This window comes from Neomonachus schauinslandi, chromosome 6 (genome assembly GCF_002201575.2).
Source record: "Neomonachus schauinslandi chromosome 6, ASM220157v2, whole genome shotgun sequence".
NCBI lineage: Eukaryota > Metazoa > Chordata > Mammalia > Carnivora > Phocidae > Neomonachus > Neomonachus schauinslandi.
In genome coordinates, this window is record NC_058408.1 from 12,584,539 (window position 1) to 12,605,499 (window position 20,961).

General features: G+C 34.9%; 1 protein-coding gene across 1 annotated transcript in view; it reads right to left on the reverse strand.

Moving 5' to 3' along the window:
* Positions 1-2,885: 2,885 nt before the first annotated feature.
* LYPLAL1 (lysophospholipase like 1) overlaps positions 2,886-20,961 on the reverse strand; it is a 33,962-nt gene continuing 15,886 nt past the window's right edge. Inside the window, 4 exon segments of the mRNA XM_044916304.1 lie at positions 2,886-3,177; positions 3,179-3,196; positions 3,979-4,094; positions 14,986-15,155. Of these exon segments, the coding sequence (XP_044772239.1) occupies positions 2,956-3,177; positions 3,179-3,196; positions 3,979-4,094; positions 14,986-15,155 (526 nt within the window). The 3' untranslated portion in view covers positions 2,886-2,955.

Consider the following 20,961-nt stretch of genomic DNA (forward strand, 5'->3'; position numbering starts at 1 on the left):
TGGGACGATTGTGTTACACTAGCCAGACTGTGAACCTCACAGTCCAGCAAGTGTCTGCTGGAGTACCCACAAGGCGCTGCTTGAGGAGTGGGGCAAAATCACTCCTGGAGAAACAGGGCTCTGGAACCTCCTAAGAAAGCTTAAAAGGAAGGCTGAAAGGCTCAAACTGTTTCTCAGTACCTTCCAGGTAATTTAATTGCGTTCAGTGACAAAGCTCCTATTTATAGAAATGCAAATAGCCCAGTGCTTAATGAGGCAGAACTCACAGTGCTTGGGATCTAACAAAAAATCATGAGGCCTACGAAGGAGGCAAGAAAATACCATCCTTAGTAGAAAGAGAAATTAATCAATAGAAACTAACAAATGACAGAGATGAAGGACCGAATAAAGAAGAATATTATAGTTGCTATTTAACTATATCCCATATATTCAAGGAGGAGAATAAGCATATTAAATATAAAATGCAACAAATAAAAATAGAACTTCTAGAGATGTGCAGTATCTGAGATAAAAAATAAAGTGGGTAGGATTAATGACAAACAATGCAGAAGATCAATGAACTTGATAAGCAATAGAAACTATCCAAAATGAAATGCAGAGCGGAAGAATGAAAAAAAAAAAGGAAAAAAAAAGGAATAAGCACCAGTAAGCCTAAAGTCCCCCAAAAAAGAGAAGAGGAAGAGGCAAACAAATATTTGAAAATGCAGTGGCCAAAATGTCTCTAAATTTGATGAAAACTATAAACCCATAATCTAAAAAGCAGAAACTCAACAAACACCTGGCACAAGAAAAATGGAGAAAACAACACCAAAGCACATCATAATATCAAACTGCTTAAAACTAAAGATAGAGAAAATTGTAAACACAGTCAGAGGAAGAAAAAAAAGATTAGAAAAGCAGCAGAAAGAAATGCAAACTAGAATAGTGTAAGATCTTAAAAGTAATGAAAGGAAAAAAAATACCCTGTCAACCTAGAATTCTATGTATCTTTAAAAAATGAAGACAAAATAAGACTTTTTCAGACATACGAAAGTTGAAAGAATTTAATAGCGGCAGACCCGCACTATCATAAATGTTAAAGTATTTCAGGCAGAAGGAAAATGATATCATATGGAAATCTGAAACTACATTAAGGAATGAAGAGCACTGGAAAAACTGGATATAAAAGAATTAAAAAAATTTAAACTTCAAAGGATAATTTAGTGTAGCTTCCAGCCATTGAGGTAATGTAGGAAATGAATTTATTCTTTCATCTGAAACAACAAAAAAGGCAAAATCCTGGAAACTAAGTTTTTCAAAGTACTGGACATCAGGCAATAAAGGTCAGTGGTCTCTGACAGAAGGGGAAGGAAACAAGGTGAGCCTTATGACTGCCCCAGCTTATTGCCCTTTCGAGAACTCCCAGGCCACAGAGCTGAGAGGAGCACTTCATGCAGAGCTTGGAGAACTCCCGTGTTGGGAAGCAGAGCTAAGGATCTGAGTAGATTGGGATGGCTAGAGTTTGGAGGATGGCGTACCAGAGAAGAGCGAGCTGCACAGAAAGAGGACTCCAGACACCTAGACACAGTTTACCTGGATTATTCAGCAGAGTACTTATGACACACATGTGCAAGCAGACTATCCGAAACCAGAGAAAGAACCACCCAAAAAGATGAGAAGGAACCACAAAGATAAGAAACATGAACCCCCAGACCCATATCTATCACAATCAAATTACTCAAAATCAGCGATAAACTCTTAAAAACATCAAGAGTAAAAAACAAAAACAAAAACACAACGGAACATTAGATACAGAAAAACAAAGATAATAACAACAGATACACTGTGTGAAATAAAGTTAGCAAGAAGAGAGTGGAACACCATGTTTAAAATACTGAAGAAAAAAATGTTAATCCAGAATTTCATACTCCGTGAAAAGTACCTTTTCAAAACAAATGTAAAACACAGGCTTCCTCAGACATATAAGCTGAAAGAATTCATTAACAGCACATTTACAGTGGAATTATTTAGTTAAACGATGTCCCTCAGGCAGAATGAAAAGGATACCAGAAACACGTATCAGCACAAAAATAACTGAAGAGCACAGGAGGTGGTAACTACACAGGTAGATATATAAGATGTTTTCCTCATTATTTAAGTTGATTTAAAGGAAAATGGACTTTAAATAAGGTAGTTGTAATATGTTGTCAGATTTATGGTACATGCTATTTATAGCATATTTACAAGTGGGAAAAAAAGCATTAAGACCAGGAAGGGAAAAACGGAAGGTCCTTATACTAAGTGTGAGGTGGTATAATGAACTTGAAGGTAGAATGTGATGAGCTAAAAGGGTACAGTATACAGAAATCTCCAGGCCCACATGGTTTCACTAGAGAATTCCAACAGACATTTAAAGAAAAAATTAATACCAATTTTATACAATTTCTCCCAGGAAATAGAAGAGGAGAAAACACTTCCCAATTCATTTTATGGGGTCAAAAAAACTACAGACCAATATCCTTCATGAACATAGACAAAATAGTAACACAGAGTATGCTCTCTGACAACAATGGATTTAAATTAGAAATCGGTAACAAATGTATCTAAAATATTCCCAAATATTTGGGAACAAAATAGGACACTTTTAAATAAAATGCCATATTAAGCCTCTTCATGTCTTCTCACTGCCCTTACTTAAACCCACTTTACATTATTTTTTAAATTTAAATATTTAATTACTCAAAAGATCTCCATTTACAAATGTATCTGAAAAACAATCCACAGATGTTTGTCTAAATATTTACCATTAATAAGACGATGCCACTTCTGTGGTGTTAAGCATCTCAATAACTACTAAATAAATCAGTACACTTCATATTTATTAATATTTTAATTATCATTTATCAAATTGTAATTTGGCAGTAAAAACCACTTTTTGCAGAGGCATGACATGTAGATTAACAAATCAACCTTGATTCATTCACTTTGCCTTTCCATTTCTCCTGGAAGCTTTGTAAGAATCCATGACTTCAGTTTTTCTAGCTCAGCTTTGCTTAGCTCATGGTAAACACCCGGGAAACTATGAAACTTCGTGCTCACTCCTAGGGATTTTAACATTGAGTTTGTCTCTTCACCCCAAGAATGAAGAACTAACTCGTCTGCAGCACCATGGCACTGAAATAATTCAGGGAGCACACCCATCACTTTCCCGAAGAGCCTAGAGAACAGGATATAGAAATGGGAATGTTTAAGAAATTCATTTAAGAACGTCATTCTGGGAAATCACACAGGGCAGAAAAATTGCAATTTTACCCAAGCTTCAATATTCCAAGGGAGAAAAGCAGCAGTCGTGGTGCAGTCTAAGGTGTACCCTGGTGGTCCTAGCTGGGGGCTCAGCTGGTTGCATCACCACGTGAGCTGCAGTTAGTTTATGCGACCAGCAGTGACTCCATAGAGGACCGTCTCAAACATGGTCAGAGGGCTTCCTGAAGAGACTGTAGACTCGGTCAGACAGACCTCTTCACGCAGGGTGGAAGGACGGAGGAAGGCAGGGACAATCAAGGGAAAAATTACAGTCTAGTTTTCATTTCTGTATCTGCTGCTTCTACTTCAGGCAGGAAGTTACAATGCTCTCAGGTACTGTATTCATATATTAGCATGTTGCTATGTAACAGGTATCGGGAAGGTTTGTTTTGATTACATTCGGGACATAATAAACAAACCTTGCTATAATCACCCGTATTTTTATTATGTGTAAGGGATACATATGTATCTTACATAGATTCTTTTTATCCTTTCCCCTTTGACACTGTGCTTAACAATACTCTTTCTATGGCATTTCCTGAACATTAATGACCAGCTGGAATATTTAATATTAACTAATTGGGGATGGACTTCCAGCAGTGCTCTGTCCAGCAATTGTTATTGCTTAATTATCAATTTTTAGTTTCAATGTGTGAATATTTCATGCTTGCTTTCGTTTTGTTTTTAAAAATTTACCTGGTAAACAGCAGATGTTTTATTCAGAAAACTAGAAAGAGCAAATACTCCTGCCACATCTTGATGATTTCGATATGCTAAATGCATTGCCATGCACCCTCCCATAGAAAATCCTCCTAAAAGAAGCAAAAATTCACTTATCAGAAAAAGCAGAATATATGGGACAATAATTTTGAACAAGATCCACCTGTGTCAGGCTTCCATGCATGTTTTAAAATATTTGGAGACCTTTAGAGAGACACAGTGCTAAAAAGCAACTTAGTCTACTTTCTAGCTCATTAAAAAAATACTTGCAATGAGTAAGTAACACTGGTTCATCTATGTCATCACTGGTAAAGAGACTTGTTATAAAAAGAGCTGGGAATTAAACAAAGAAATCATACTTATTGACTAAAATACTTATCATAATTCCAAGATATGAGTCATAGCACAAGTGTTATTCAAACTTCTAATGTCTACTTACATTTTGCTTATACTTGTATTATAGGAGTCCTCACTCTGCCACCAGAATTAGTAACATGCATCTTTTTGTCTTACTTGCCAAGCTCCGAGACCCATGAGGAGTTCTATTTCTAGGGCCTGCCATATAATAGATGTTTAGTGATCTTTTAGGGAAGATGATCAAAACTTTGGTGAGCTAGTTAAAATATCTCTGAATTACAATATCGTTTTGGAAACCGACTTACGATGGTGTAATTAAAACATAATTAAAACATACGTACCTATACAAACTTTTTCAGAGGAGCTAAAAAATAATTTACTCACTTAACAAATTTTTATTGTCTTTTATGTGCCCGAGCACCGTGCTAGCCACTGGAGATATGCAGACTAAAATGCACGGTCCTCGTGCTCCCTTCAGCAGGACATGTACTACATACATGGGCCCTTGTCCTCGAGGGGAGCACCAGAGACGTCACAGAATATGGAGATAGGTATAGGACGCGGTGGCCCAACTGCAGGCTAGAGACCTGGAATGCTATGCCCCCGCTGGAGTGAGAGTTAAAAGGTGTCCGATTTACATTTTGTGAGAAATAAGTATAGAAAGTAAATCACACAGCCACACACTTGTGGAAATATAAAAATATACATTGGTGTAGAATCCAGATCTCATTTCCAGATGCCTGCTTTATTTCACTTAACAAAGTGTAAAGCTGAGTCCTTAGAGACTATAAATTTGAATTTACTACAATCTCCTTTTACGGATGAAGTGAACCAGGCCCAAGATTAGGTGCTTCCTTAAGGATGCGCCCCTAATTATAGTTGTGAAGCTAGGACTTTTGGAATCCAGATTGCTTGCAACAGACCTTAATGTACTCTCTACTATCCTCCAGTATTTATTAAAATAGAACTACTTTTAAATTTTTTTTTATTTTTATATTTTATTTATTTAATAATGTCTAATAATATTACTGGGCAGGCCGATATCATTTTGGACCCAGGATACAATGTATGAGTGAAGATTACTAGGCTTGCGAAGTTCAGATTTTTAAGAAGTACGTAAGATGTAAATAATGACAGTGCATGATAAATATTACATCTGTGGTTTTCAACATACCAGAAAGAAATAATAGGGTCTCATCAGTAGCAGAAGTTCACCATGGATGAGGACCACTTGAAAGTCTCTTTCAAAATAACCCCCCCCCACCAGCCACAGACACAGATACGTCTGATGAGAGATCATGAACGGGCTTGGCAGGGGAGGAGGCAGCATACACATCTTAAAATTGAGTGTGAAAGTCGCATATGTGCATCAGATTCTCAAAAAGTTTAAAAACCACTGGACTACATTACCTGTGAATGCGTACACTGATCAACAGGACATGCCCCAGACAAGATGAGTGTTTCTGGTAAACTCTCATTGTAAGTAAACAGAATGAGAAACTTACTGGGTTTTGTTACAGTTCCAGTTATAGACTGCTCTTTTTCTTCTCAAGTTTTTCTATGTGATACAGTATGTGGGTTATAAAGCAAACACTCTGAAATAGAATTCTTATCAAGTTTTAATTTAGCAACTCTTAAGTTAGTTCTCTAGATTTTGAAATCCTTGAGGGTAAGAAACAGTTCTTTCTTCCATCAGCACACTGTGGTTGCAGGCTTATGAGGAGCTCAGCAGTGTCCCCACTCTATGGTGCGCATGTGCTGAGGAGTTGGCTTCCTCATCTTCCGTGCCCAGTGGTGAGTACACGGTGGCAATTCAATAAAAGTCTGTTTAGCTGAATTCTTAGAAACCATATATTATAGGATGAAAGTAATAAAAAGTTTACAAACATCTCTTAAATTTATCATATTTAAAGGCACACGAAACATTTTCTAATTTAAAGTCTGGTGGAAAGAGGACCACAGTGAAATAAAGGGAAACTGAGTTTTAATCCTACCAGTGACACTCTAGCAGTTGCCTTGGGGTAAATTATTTAAAACCCAGGATCTCATTTCCAGTAAGATTAGATAGCTGGACTAGATGATCTTTAGGGTTTCCACCAAGTTGCTGTTGTTGTTTTAAGATTTTGAGAGAGAGAGAGAGGGAGAGGGAGAGGGAGCAGAAGCAGGGGGAGCGGCAGAGGGAGAGGGAGAAGAAGACTCCCCACTGAGCAGGGAGGTGGTGTGGGGCTTGATCCCAGGACCCTGGGATCGTGACCTGAGCCGAAGGCAGACACTTAACCAAATGAGCCACCCAGATGCCCCAGGGTTTCCACCAAGTTTTTAAATCTATTATATACAAATGCTTCAATAATAACTTGTAAAAGTCAAAGAGCAAGGACTTTCAAAGTTTACAGAGTTACTGTGAATACAGAAGCCTACTTTCCGTTTAAGAATAAGAATCCCTATCTCCCAGAATACAATTGCAGCCTTCCTTCAAGTTCAAAGAATCAATCTTAGCAAATGCTTACTTCCTTCATCGCTTTAGATCTCCCCTTTTTCCAATTTACTTACAAAATGAATTCTAGGTTGCTTATAACCAAACACACTGTTCACAATAAAACTACATCTCTAAAATGAGGGGAAAATGTGAGGGAGGGAGAGATGGGGTTGCTGGAAGAATGAGAGATCAGGAACGAAAGAGAGAGAGACACAGACCATAATATGGGGAGGCAGCAGAAATTAGGGGTGCGGCTGGTCTTCTAACTGCTTCCCTGTAGCAAGACAACATTCTTTAACAGAAGGAATCATGCCAAATCCTACTAGAAGCTTCTACTAGCACTGAATTCCTGGGTGGAGTTTATCAAGGAGATCTTTATTAAACATAAAATTCAAAACCAGACATTTTACATACAGCATCTTCTGTTCTTGACTCTTTTATGTAAGTCTGGGACAGAAAGACTTAGTCTATAAGGTTCATGCAAACAGCAATTTTTGTCTGTTTTATTCACTGATGTACCGTCCCTACACTTAGAACGGTGCCTGGCACATAGCAGGCGCTTAGTAAGTATTTTACTGAATAAACAAATAAACATTAGTTGTGGTTCGGTAAGAATATTTCTGCAAGGGGACAAATTTATATCACCAGGGAACGTGGCTCTTTGGTGATCTGACTGGATATAAAAGTAAAGTTTAGAAAAAGCAGGAGTGAATGGTTAGTGTGCCCCAGGCCAATGACTCCTAAATCTGGCTCCTTAAAAATAAAGATTCCTGAAGTCAGCCCCAGACCCTTTAACACAATCTCAAAGTATATGTCTAATTTTTAAAAGCTCTTCTACCTATAAATCAAATGTATGAGAATCATAGTCTTAGAAAAGTATCAATAGCTGCAAGGCAGACAATTCAGGATTAGGTAAAATGGGTAAGAACAGAAAGTGAAAATATGGTCATGATTTAAAAGAAATCCATATGCTATAGATACCAACACTGTAGGAACAAAGTTTTTACTTTTTGGAGAAATTCAAGAGCTTGAACTATATTTTTGCCAAATGTACCTAAGGAATATATTAAATATGACCAGTGTGACTAAGGAACTAAATGTTTAATTTTATTTAATTTTAGCTAGTTTGAATTTAAGTTTAAATAGTCACATGTGCTAAGGACTATCACATTGGACAATGAAGTTCTAGGTAATCTAAGCTGCACCAATAATTGAAAAAAGCTTCACAATTCATAAATGGAGCAAAACGAAAACATTTCATAAAGAGATGTTGAGGCTAGGATCATTAAATGTGATCTTTTAATATGATAGAGATTTAAAGATCATAAGATAAAAGGTGAATGAAACAGATTAGCAAGCAAAAATAACTTAAAAAATTATTTTAAAACCATCCATATTGAGAAAATTTTACAGATTAAATCTCCCCCTCCAACATTTCATTTTTATTGACCAGGGTAACCTAATCACTTAGTGTGGTTTCAGAGCTCCCCGAATGAAACCAGCCTATAACAAGAACAAAACCAAAAGTAAGAAAGAAAACATTTTCCCACATCTGAGATGTCATTACAAACAAACATAAATGCATCCTGCAGACATTGACCCTCATGTTCAATACTTATAATTTACAGTGAAAATAAATGTACTCATTGAAATCTTATTATTTGAAGATTTAATCTAAGTCCCTTACCCAATTATAATCTTGTGAGGTAATGCAAATTCTCACCAGTCATCTTTGATAATACAATCACCTTTAGCATCACAACTTACTATGAAAAGGGACTTTGTATATTTTTTTCTAATAGAAGGAAATTTAACACAAAAGACTAGTTATTTGAATTCAATTTCCATCTAAATGTCTAAAATGCAATATAAAATATACTGTTCAATAAGTAAATACCAAATAGTAAACTCATTGTAGGTAATGGTTATAATGTATATTTATAGTTGCTGGCAAAGTATTAAAACGTCAAGAGTTAACATTTCAACATATATTTAAGATTAACAAGCTGAATAAAACATGTTAAAAAAAATAATAAACCTAGCTTTTATGAACTCTTTAAATAAAATAAAACAGAAACAATGTATAAAAAAACTATACTGGGAAAACTAATCTATCTGAAAACAAAACCCAGAGGAAAAAAAATACTTACAAATTCAAGTCTACCATCAGGATTTTTAGAATGTAATAAAATCTACCCTCCCTTCAAATTTCAACAATTCTTCCATTTAACTTATGTTTTATAGTTATTCAGACTGAATTGTGATAAAGTCTCAAAAGGTTTGGGAATATATCTTTGTCTATTTTCTCTGATATTTACAGGGTAAACAAAATACTTATCATCTTCCAGAAAAAGCTGTTGGAACAGGAGTTCCAAGCCTTTAAAGTTCTCATTGTTGTTGAAGAAACACAAGTTGTTTAACAAAGGCATACATATGTGAAAAGAAAGTAGGAATCTGCTGTCATTCTCAAGTTTTAGGCCAAGAAAGAGCTTCAGAAGAAACTTGTATAAGGTCAGGATAAAGGGAGCCTGGAAATTTTGGTGCTAATCTTCATCTTGGTCATTCTAATTATTCCTTCATTTTTATTTTAAATATTACAAAATTAATACACTGATATATATCCAGTGTACAAAGTGTTTTCACCATACAGAAAGAAATAAAACGAGTCATCCAAAATTTCACTACTCATACATAATTCTGACAGGTTTTTAAAAGTTCATTTTAATAGTTAAACACTCAACATATATAATTTTTGTACTTTACTTTTTCTTCGATATCATACTGACTTAAGTCTTTCAACAGAATTACAAAATCCATAATTTTATTCATTGAACACACACTCATAAAGTTCCTTATATGTGTACATACAGTATTTGATCGTTACATAACATTCAATTGTATTAACAGACCATAATTCCCTTAACTATCTCTCTCACGATGGGTATTTAGAACATCCATGTAAATTACTCAGGTGTAATTCCAGGAGTACTTGATTCTCCCTGCTTCAAAATTCTGACAGAATGCTCATATTATCAAAATTCTTATAATCTGGTTATATCACTTGTCAGGTTCTACACGTCCTAGATCAAAGTTAAACCCTAAATTTTATCAGTTTTGTCTTAACAAATTGTCACCACCTAGTGGCCGAAAAAGGAATCCCATCCTGGTAGAAGGTGACTAACTCAAAGGATCTGGGTTCTAGTCCCAACTCGATTTTATGTTAGCTAGAATCTCTTTGAATTTTAGTTTTGCTTTTTTTTTTAATATCTGAAATGAGAATAATAATTTCTTGTTTTACCTATCACAAGGCTCAAAAGAGATACTGTGCATGAAAACAACCTTATAATTTAAACACTATCTGAAAATAAAACATTATGATGTATTAATAATGGCAATTTAAAAACTGTCAAGTGTAATATAAATGCCAACTATTTTAGTAGTATTACTACTATATGTACTTTTAAAGCACAACAGTGCAAATGGGAAAAATTATATACCTTTCTCCATTTTGATTTCTCACATTATACAGAAACATACCAGAAGGAAATGAGTTTCAAGACTGACATTAACAGAGAGACAGAATGTAGTACTATGAATTTGCTTACATTCTGCACAATGGACACTCCCCACATGTTAATAAAACAAGAAGACAGGATAATCTCGCATTATTAATAATTTCTTCAGGATACAAGATTTGAACCAACGGTTTATTACAGTAACTATATTGTCAACAATCAGAAACTGATTTAAAGTTACTATTTTACTGCCCATGTTTCCCCTAACTCTTATCATACACTCTGCAGAATCATGTGTGGTATAAATACATAAAATTAAATAGATAAGCTCTCTTATGCCTGACAGTCTTAATGTACAGAGTGAGGATTCACAAATACCTCCAAGGAACACACTGGTGTTCCTTGACCATCTCCTCTGTATCTGACCCCGACACTAGGTTAGGTAGTGAACTTTTTGTCTAGTTCTTCCTATCTAAGCAAAGTTAATTTACTCTTTCCATTAAGAAGGCAATCTATTTCCACTGATGACTAGAAAACCAAGAATTTGTTTTCACAGCTAACGCTTGCAGTTGATTATCAGGTCCTTCAGTATAAACCTTATTCATCTTTGTGTTCCCTAAATCTGGAAACAGTGTGTGTGTTAATCGCCATCATTCTCTTGGATCTATTTTGCCACCTTGTTATTCTCCTGGCCTTCAGACTGGCCTGCCCTCCACTGCGTTATCAGCATAAGCTTTCTGAAATGCACATTCGATCATGTTATTCTCCGTATCTAATTCGATAATCCTCGGGAATTGGTGTGCATACTAAACTAGTATATCCTGAGAGATTCTGATGTGCCCTTCCTTTCTTCCATGAATGTGTTTATCAGTGATATTTTTACTCATTCTTTAAAACTCGGTTGGAGAGGGGTGCCTGGGTAGCTCAGTCGTTAAGCATCTGCCTTAGGCTCAGGTCGTGATCTCAGGGTCCTGGGATCGAGCCCCACATCTTATAGAAGTTAATCAGCTCAACTCCCAAATTCCCTGCTCCATGGGAAGGCTGCTTCTCCCTCTCCCTCTGCCCCTGCTTGTGTTCCTCTCTTGCTGTCTCTCTCTGTCAAAAAAATAAATAAAAAATCTTTAAAAAAAAACAAACCAAAAACTCAGTTGGAGAGTCCTCTCTTCTAAGAAGCAGTCCCTAACTCCCCCAAAGATTTACTTGTCTTTCCTCACTGCTCACACTGTACCTTGTACACACTTCTGCAATACATTGTATTACAGCACCTTACTTCTGTATCTCCCTCATTAGGCTGTAAAATTTTTGATAGTTTTCTTGATACTCCAAGATTTAACATTTTTATTAACAATTTGGAGATCAGATTTGGTATGAGAAGTACCATCTTTGACTTGATCAAGCTAGGTACACTATCCAAAAACAGTTTGGAAAACATATATTATTAAAACAATTGTTTTTAAAACTAAATTTAATATAATAAAATACCACTCATCAAAATAAAACCAGACAATGAATAGCCTCCCACTTACCCAAATATAGAGAATAGTGTTGTTTTACAAAGCTACACTGGTTGCATATAACCTCAGAGATAAGGGTTCCATGAGCATATATTGTATGATATTAAATCAGAAATTTTATCACATAGTAAACAAAATCAATAAGGATTAACAATTTTTGTACCTATTATCTCCATGTTTTTCCTTTCTGATCCTAAAATTATCTAGTTTTTCCTTTTACAATTATTTTTTAAAAAATAACCCAACCTCACTGTGGTGCATATGTGTGTATGTAATAAAAATTGTTCAGAATCTTAAATGCATTTTTCTTTGACTTCCCACTGAAACCCTCCTTCATTAAAATGTTATGAATAGCACTTAAATCTTACTTCACTTAAAATGTACCATATATATATATATATATAGAGAGAGAGAGAGAGAGAGAGAGAGACACACACACATACACGCACAAAAGTACAAAAACCAGTAGAAAAACATTAAGCAGTAACTTCTTTTTAAATAATCTATGAAAAACAAAGAGGGAAACACAGCATGTCCACCATGGAGCAAAAAATGAAGACAGCTGGTAGGGAAGAAGCAGTGAGCTACCTGAGTCTCCCAGGGGCAGGCCTGGCCTAGGAGGGCCTTTCTGCTGTTTGGAGTGACCGTGGCGTAAGGGGTATAAAGACAATTTAATAACAGCAAGAAACCTGTCTCATGCCAGACACACTTCTAAGTATTTCATATGAATTGACTAATTCAATCATCACGACTCTGTAAGACAGGTACTATTACTATCATCAGGCACAGAGTCTAAGGGGATTTTGTACCTACAAAGTAGTGAGTCTAGGGTCGGAAATCTGCAGGCCGAGTCCAGGGCCCTGGTTCTTGCCTGTGTTCTACTGTCAGCAGCTGCATCCGCGCATTTGCAACTATGATATGCATAATGCAGGGAATGCACGCACACGTACTTGAACACAGCCATGACACTGCTTCTTGTGCCACAATTTTCAAATAAATGGGTGGTTCAGTTAGGTCAGTAAGATGAGCAAATAACAACCACAACAAAAAAAATCCCCACAGGACTAGAATGGTACTTCCTCTCTGCATTAAGAGTTAACCCATGTAAAGAATCCCATACACAAAAAAGGAGGTAATATAACTAATGTTCTGTCATAGTATAAGAGGTCAAGGATTATGTGTAGTTTGGGGTACATGTTTAATGCTACAGAACTGTTCCTAAAGATTTATGTTCACTGACTCGTTAAATAACTAACAATACAGGTAACAAGAACAAACTACCTTGCATCTGCACTTTTGCGGTCTCTTTCACATCTCAAACGAGGAAAGAGGCTTTCTTATAGAAGTTAATCAGCTCAACTCCCAAATTCTAAAAAAATAGCTTTTTTTCTTTCCTAGCTTTTTATATTCATAAAATAACATAATATGTAAATATTTTAATATTTTAACATGGCTTTGTGATAAATTTCAAGTTTTATCATTTTATAATGTAATCATCTACAAAGTTACCAAAAAGAAATTTTGTTGTTATAAATTCAATGGAGTTTTGATAAAATACTGAGTATATTACTGAATGCTTTATAAATAAGACTATGTTTTAACAAGGTTCTCTTGGTACTTCAGAAAATAATTAATACTTCCATAACATGGTAAAAAGAAAGCAAAATAAATTCCAGATGAATCAAAGAATTACATGTAAAAAAAAAAAATCACATTATAGAAAACCAGTAGAAAATCTATTTGAATATTTACCCAAGTTTTAGAGACTTTCTTAAACTGAGACCTTATTTGGAAAAGAAAAATCGTAAGAGGAAAGACCAACAGACAACTAAGAAAAGCTTTCCTGTGTTAAAATATAACAAAATTAGAAGGAAAATAACAAATTAAGTATAAATTATTTACCTTATTTTTAGCAAATTTTTTTTCAAGACAATATTATTCAGTGAGGATGTAATAAGATGGACAGTGTAACGGGGTGGTAGAAGTATCAATAGGTACAATTTTTTCGTGAAAGGAATTTGACAATATGTATTAGAAGTCTTAAAATTGTTTGGTTAACTGAATGGGACAATCATGGGCTTTGAAACCCAGAATGAGCCAAGTATTTCACAAACATCCGCCTCCCAGTAAAACATGACTTTGTACTGTTATTCCTACTTTTTTGTTGTTGTTGTTCTCTATTTAGATGTTAAAACAGAGGACCAGAAAGGGGATGTTGCTGGGCTGGAGCGCACACTGCTTTTAACTAACAAAAGTGGAAGTTGAAGGCAAGGCAGAAGAGAATGGATTTTATTCATCATATTATTATACTGACTCTCAACTGAATGACTAGTTCAGTACTTCAATAAACACAAAGGAAGTTTATTAATTTACCCAAATCTTGTCTATACAAGATCTCAATGTGCATTTTAATGTTATTTAGAATATGATAGAGATAGCTATTTTGCTTTATAATTTCATCATTAAATACAACTCATTATAAATTGAATACTTATATTTGAAAATAAAACTCCTTCACCAAAATATGTCCGGTACCATCCACATCCTACCCAGCCAATCTCATTTTCCCATGTATTATAGAAAGAGAGATTTTAATAGTTTATGTATTTAATGATTACAGAGAAAGAAAAGGGCATTAAGTAGAATAAACAGCTTATCTAAAGGTACTTTATATTCTCTTGGAAACAGAAACTGCTGAAGGTATGTTTAACAGGAGTTTATAAATGCCCTGCTCCTGTGATACTAAGTCTGAAGAGTTTACTTTTCATGGATTTTATATTACATTTTGACTGCATATACTACCTTAATCATGGCAATAGTTTAAACATATTTATAAAACTTAAGCTAACTAAAATATTTTAAAAACTGAAGTGAATGATCTCTTAATTGAAATTTGAGCATGGAATTCTCAAATTATGTTACTATCAGAAAGAAAATAAATTAAGGTTTCATGAGCTGTTGTTTAATATTTTTGAAACCCTTAATATGTAAACTCTATTTGACACTATGAAAAGGTCAAGTGATATACAAGTATTTCTAAATAATATTCCAAGTAAAGTTCAATGTATTGAAATAGACAAAATTGAAAGAAACTTAAATTACCGACATTTAAAAGTCTTACCTACTAATATTCTATTCTTCTCGATCCCACTTTTTATTTCATCATCAATCAAATCGGTAAGCACTTGACACATTATATTGATTGATTCAAGGTGTTCTGGGCAGTCATTAGATATTTTAAGTCTGTCAAACCATACACTGGAGATTCCTCCTTTCATAGGAGTATATGGCCTGTTTGTAAAACCAAAACAAACAAACAAAACCAAAAGAAAACAAAGGAAAAGGGAATGTTATTAAAAGGGATGTTTCAATTTCTAAAACAACTACTGTGTTGAATAATTTCAATTTCCTCCAAGTTTTATAAATTAAAGAGTTCATATTGAAAACAGCCTCATGCATATTGCATTAACTTACTTGCCTATACTTACACTGATCCCATTAACATTTCTTAATGCCAACTCATCATCTTTTCCTATTCTCTCCATCTTTTCAGATTCATAAATTCTTCAGAGAATTCCCATGAAAAATGAATTATATATATATAACATATAATTATATAATTAATATAGTGTACACGTGTTTATTTTTTTCTGCTCAATTTAAATGACTGATCAGGTCTACCACTTTTTTTTTCAATTTCTGTTTTGATTTACTTTAGTCCCTTCCCCCCCCTTAATGTAGGATCAATATTTTAGTATTCATAACCAACTGAATAATGTTTGTCCCTGCAAAAAGTTTAATATCTCAAGAGTGGAAAAAAATGATTCACCAAAATGCTTTTAAAAGGTGGTTAATTTGTAGCACTTAAGTATGAAAAGATGAGTTAATATTTTAAGAGCTTTCTTAATCACATCCAGATGATCCTTAGAATGAGTGCTCAATTTTTTTTTTTAATCAAGAGTTAGAACTTCTATATTTTTTTTTCTTTTGGTCTTCTCAGGGACCTTGAAATGAGAATTTAATGGGGTACAAATACTCTTTGGAAGCACTCATCAAGCAGCTATCCATACTGTTTGCATCATTTGGGTCTCAAACTGGGTGCCTTGTTGGACTTCTGTTTTACGTGATAAGATGCTCTGAACTGGGGGCGCCTGGGTGGCTCAGTTGGTTAAGCGACTGCCTTCGGCTCAGGTCATGATCCTGGAGTCCCGGGATCGAGTCCCGCATCGGGCTCCCTGCTTGGCAGGGAGTCTGCTTCTCCCTCTGACCCTCCCCGCTCTCATGTGCTCTCTCTCTCATTCTCTCTCAAATAAATAAATAAAATCTTTAAAAAAAAAAAAAAAAGATGCTCTGAACTGGGTGCTCTGTTGAACAAAACTGATCTTACAAGATGCTTTATATTTACATATGAGGTGAGATGGTTATAGTATTAGTGAATCTTCACCCATTCATTGTATACTCCTACTCTGGAATGCTCTGTTAAAGTGAGTAAGTGTGTGTATATGGCAAGGTATTCCAAATGTTCTGTTTTAACCAATTACAGTGGGGTCAATAGGTACATGTCCTATGTTGGTAAAGGTTAATGAAGGGGAATGAAAACAATTTTAGACATTCCTGTAAGCAAACATAGAGGTATAGCAGGATACGGAAGATAAACACGGAGAATGAAGGTTTTCCAAAGATGAGGGATAAGAGGGTTCAATCAAAAAAACTGTTTTCCACGTGGCAAAGTATGCTTTCCCTTTACATGACAGTGAAAACAGGATTTATGTCCTATGCAAGAAAGCCTTGGAAAACACAACCAGTACTAAAAGTACCCATCATTATTTCAAAGAAATCTAAACCAGTGCTGACCACAGATGCAGAATTCCTCCTATATTTACCCTTTGACCATCTCAGAGTTAGCTGTATACTCTCACCCTCCAAAGCCAGTGAAATAAAAGTATGAAATGTACAGGTAGAAGGGGAAAAAAAGAGGGCTGAAAGACACCAACTGAGACCTGACAGTGCCTTCCTGTATGTGCTCTAGTGAAAAACAAATGTTCTCCAAGTGGAACAACCAACTGGAACTTCAGCAAACCCAAAGAGCTAGAAATATTCAATTCTTATTCTCTCATCCAGTTATCAAAAGACTCCACAATCTGTGCAGATCTGCCCTTGAGTAGCACCCACTCTATGGGACCAAATGAGTGATACTGGAGAGAGCAGAACTAATTTTTCTGCATTGATCATACCACTCCAACATAAATGGACATCCACTTTTGGTGCCTGGAAATCAAGAGGATTATATTTGGAAAGTTTCTCAGAGAAACTGAAAGCAATCTGAAAATAAGAGCTCATCTACAGAGGATCTTCTTTATTTACTGAAATAGAAGAATGTTACAAACATTACTTTGCAACATCTTTCTAAAATTTGAATGTATATTTTGAATATCCCCTGTAAGACAGGACATAAAAACCTAAATGTTCTTCTGGTTTATGAAGATATATGATATTTTGCAAAGATGGGAAATTATATGTGTTTTTTTGATGTTTTTCAGATAAATCTTATTCTGTGCACCACTCCTCCTCTCCATTGCTCCTCTCTTCTCCCACCCCCCCCATCCTGCCTTTCACACTAGGTAAGCTGTGTTTAGGATCTGGAATATGGAATATATCCTTGAATTTTTTTTTTTTTTGCACATACATTAAAACATGCATATTTATAGGATATTTTTTTAGAGCACTATTTCCTTTTAAAAAACGAAATAGCCTATTTGCTTTCCTTATATGCATCATGCTTTTCTCCCTTAACAGTAACTTACGGATATCCTTCCTGATACAGTTTGAACCCATCCTTTTAAATGGCTATAAAATACCATATGATAAATATGTCCCACAGTTTCATCAGCCATTCCCCTACTAATGGACATTGATTTGGCACACAGGTTTTAGCCACTAACAATGGTGCTGCATTAAACATATTTGCATACATGTTTTTATGTACTGGGACTTTTATTCCTATGGAACAGTCTAAGAGACAGGACTACTGGACAGAAAGATATTAATTTTTATCTTATTAGATGTTTCAAAGTTGCTACCATTAAGGCTATGAAGATTCACTTTTGTGCAAGAAAAGAGAACATCCTTTTGTCCACAGCCCTAACAGCAATAGGTGCTAACATCCTTTTAAAATATTAGCACTTAAGGGTATCAACTATAGTTTAAAATCAACTTTCTTGAAGCATAATTTACATACATAAAAGTACACATTTAAATATATAGGTCCAAGACCTGCCAATATAATCATCTCCACAATGACACAGAACATTCCCTTTACTTTGGAAAATTCCACCCTGCCCCTTTGCAGGCAATTCCCATTCACTATCCTAGGCAACCATGGAGTGATTTTTATCACTATAGAGAGTGTTTCCTGTTCTAGAACTCTACATAAACAGGATTACCTATTTGTATCATTTGATATTTTTTTCTATTGGGGTTTTGATTTTTTTCCCATTAGTTTAGAAGAGCACTTGGTCTATAATTGACACTTAAATAGTTGTCATTTGTATTTCAAGTATTTTTTAACATCTATTTTTACATATTGACATTACATATTTATGGTGTCTTTTAAAAAAATCAGAGAAAAGACATTGCATTTGATATAATTTGTCCTTAAAAGAAAAAGCAACTAAAATTTCTATGTCTCCTGATTTAAGAGGCTCTTCCTAATCCATACATTTTTACACGTGGAACTCAAAAATTTCTAAGATTTTTGCTTTCATTTTTAGATTTAAGTCATGAAATTTCCTGGAATTTATTTCATACATGAAGTGCCATAAGGGTTCAAGTTCATTTTCTCCCATATGGATAGTCAATTGTGTTCATACTATTATTACTAAAAGAAAAAAAAATCTTTCACAAAGGTGAAATTCCATCTTCACCATATATTTAATTTTATAGTTCTGAGTTATCTAGTCTCTCTCAACCTAGATTCTGTGAAAGAATGAAGCCCTAATGCCTAACACATACACTATATACAATAAATGGATTTCTCTCCAATGCATCTAGAATGGTACTAGTTCTATATTATCCTTGGGGAAATCAAGAAAACAACAAATCATTTCCTGAGCTCTCTGAGCTCTGTGATTCAAGCGAAGAACTCTGGTTGAGAAAGGTTCTATTTTGTTCTACTTACGTATTTATCTATCCTTATGTTAGGATGATACTGATGATACTGAAGTGGCTTTAAAGTGTGTTCTAAAGTTGAGTAATGTTAGTTACTCTCTAACATTATCAAAACCAATCTATTTTTCAGACTCGTCCTCCCTATTCTCAGGCATCCATTCGTTTTTATCTAAGAAATTAATTGCATATTTAGTAATTTAAAAATAATTTCAAATAATTCTCCTTAAAAGTCCTCGTGGAATTTTAACTAATATTGCATTATTGTCTGGGAATTAACATTTTATGACATAAAACTGAGAGGAGGGAAGATTTTTGCAGACTGAGCTCTTCCTAGGATCTGCCACATTCATATGGGGCCTCTCTTGCACTGTTTTCCAGGCTTTCAAAGGGTGCAGAGAAGATAAAATTCTACATCAGATTTCTACTAGGACTCCAAAGAACCTAACTTCTCCCTCATTCCTGCAGGCCTTCTGACCTCAGAAGCTGCTTGGCTCAAGAGAGGTAAATAAATTGGAATCAGAAGGGGAGAGAACACAGAAAGCATTCAAGCCTCCCATCTCCCAGAATCCCTTTCTCAGGATTAACTTTCTTAAAGTACTCTGAAAATGAAAGCAGGTGCTTTCTACTAGTATTAATGTCAGTGTCAGGCAAAATGAAATCCCAAACTGCATTTAATTTGTCATCGAAATCTCAATGTTCTGAATGAAAACCGAATATACAGCATTCACTTTAAAGCCTGAATTAGACTGTTACTCTTTTGAATTATTTCTACTTCCCTCTTGATTTTATTCTATTTCTCTAAGTATTTATTTGTCTGTCTAAACACTTAAATAAGGATGATATCATAGGCTAAAATCTGAATCATTCTGGGAACTCAGCCATTAATAGAAAAAAATGACACTCACTTAGTTTTTTGTCTTTGACAGTGCCTTACTTAATCAGACATAGATGCTCCACGAAGGTGGATTCCTGATGTAAATTTCACAAAATAGGAGTTTTTTTGTTCTCTCAATTCTCTTAAGAGAATTACAATTTGTTCAAAAGAGATAACTGGGAAAATTTAATGAGACAGAATAATTTAGAACTTTTTTGTTAAGAAAACATAATCAAGAATGCATAATTCTCTTAATATGTTAGAATAACCTTTAAAGAAAGCATAAAAATAAGACTTTTTTAAAACAGCTAAACAAACTGGCACATATGTTATACTCATTCACCTTTTCCCTCAAATAAATCACTTTATTAGCTAGTATAAAACAGCTCAGACGTTACCACAATAAATAAATATGCTTGGTAAAGAACATCTGTGTGGCTCCTAAGTCAATCAATCAATCAAACACACTGGTAAAATATTAAACTGGAATGAAATGTCCAAGGCTAAAAAACAAAAGAGTTGACATTCAGCTTGATACCAAGTTCTGTTTTGATCTGTGTTCTCTAAAATCATAAAATCAAAAGGTCATTCATAACCTTTAAGATAACATCACGTGGCTCCAGTATTCTCTGTCATTTCATAGAACCTCCCCAGCAATCACCAGGTCCAGGCACATTTCCCTCTTGTTTTTCTTCAAACAGGACGGCCTCATTATTGATGTAGGGGCTTTGCATCTGATATTCTACCTGGAATGCCCTGTGTCACACTTCTGCATGGTGGGGCTCCCATCGATCATTTAGGTCTCAGCTCAAATATTCCCCTCCTTAAGGAAGTCTTCCTTGACCCTACAATTTAAAGTGTATCCCCCCTCCACCCTAAAACACACACACATACACACACACACACACACACTCTCTCTCTTTCTATTCCATTATTCTATTTACCTGTCTTAACAGAATGTATCACTATTTGAAATGAATATATTTAGTTGCTCTTATATTTTCCATTGATTCTTTTCCACAGCAATACCCTGGGTGCCAAGAACAAGTATTTGTT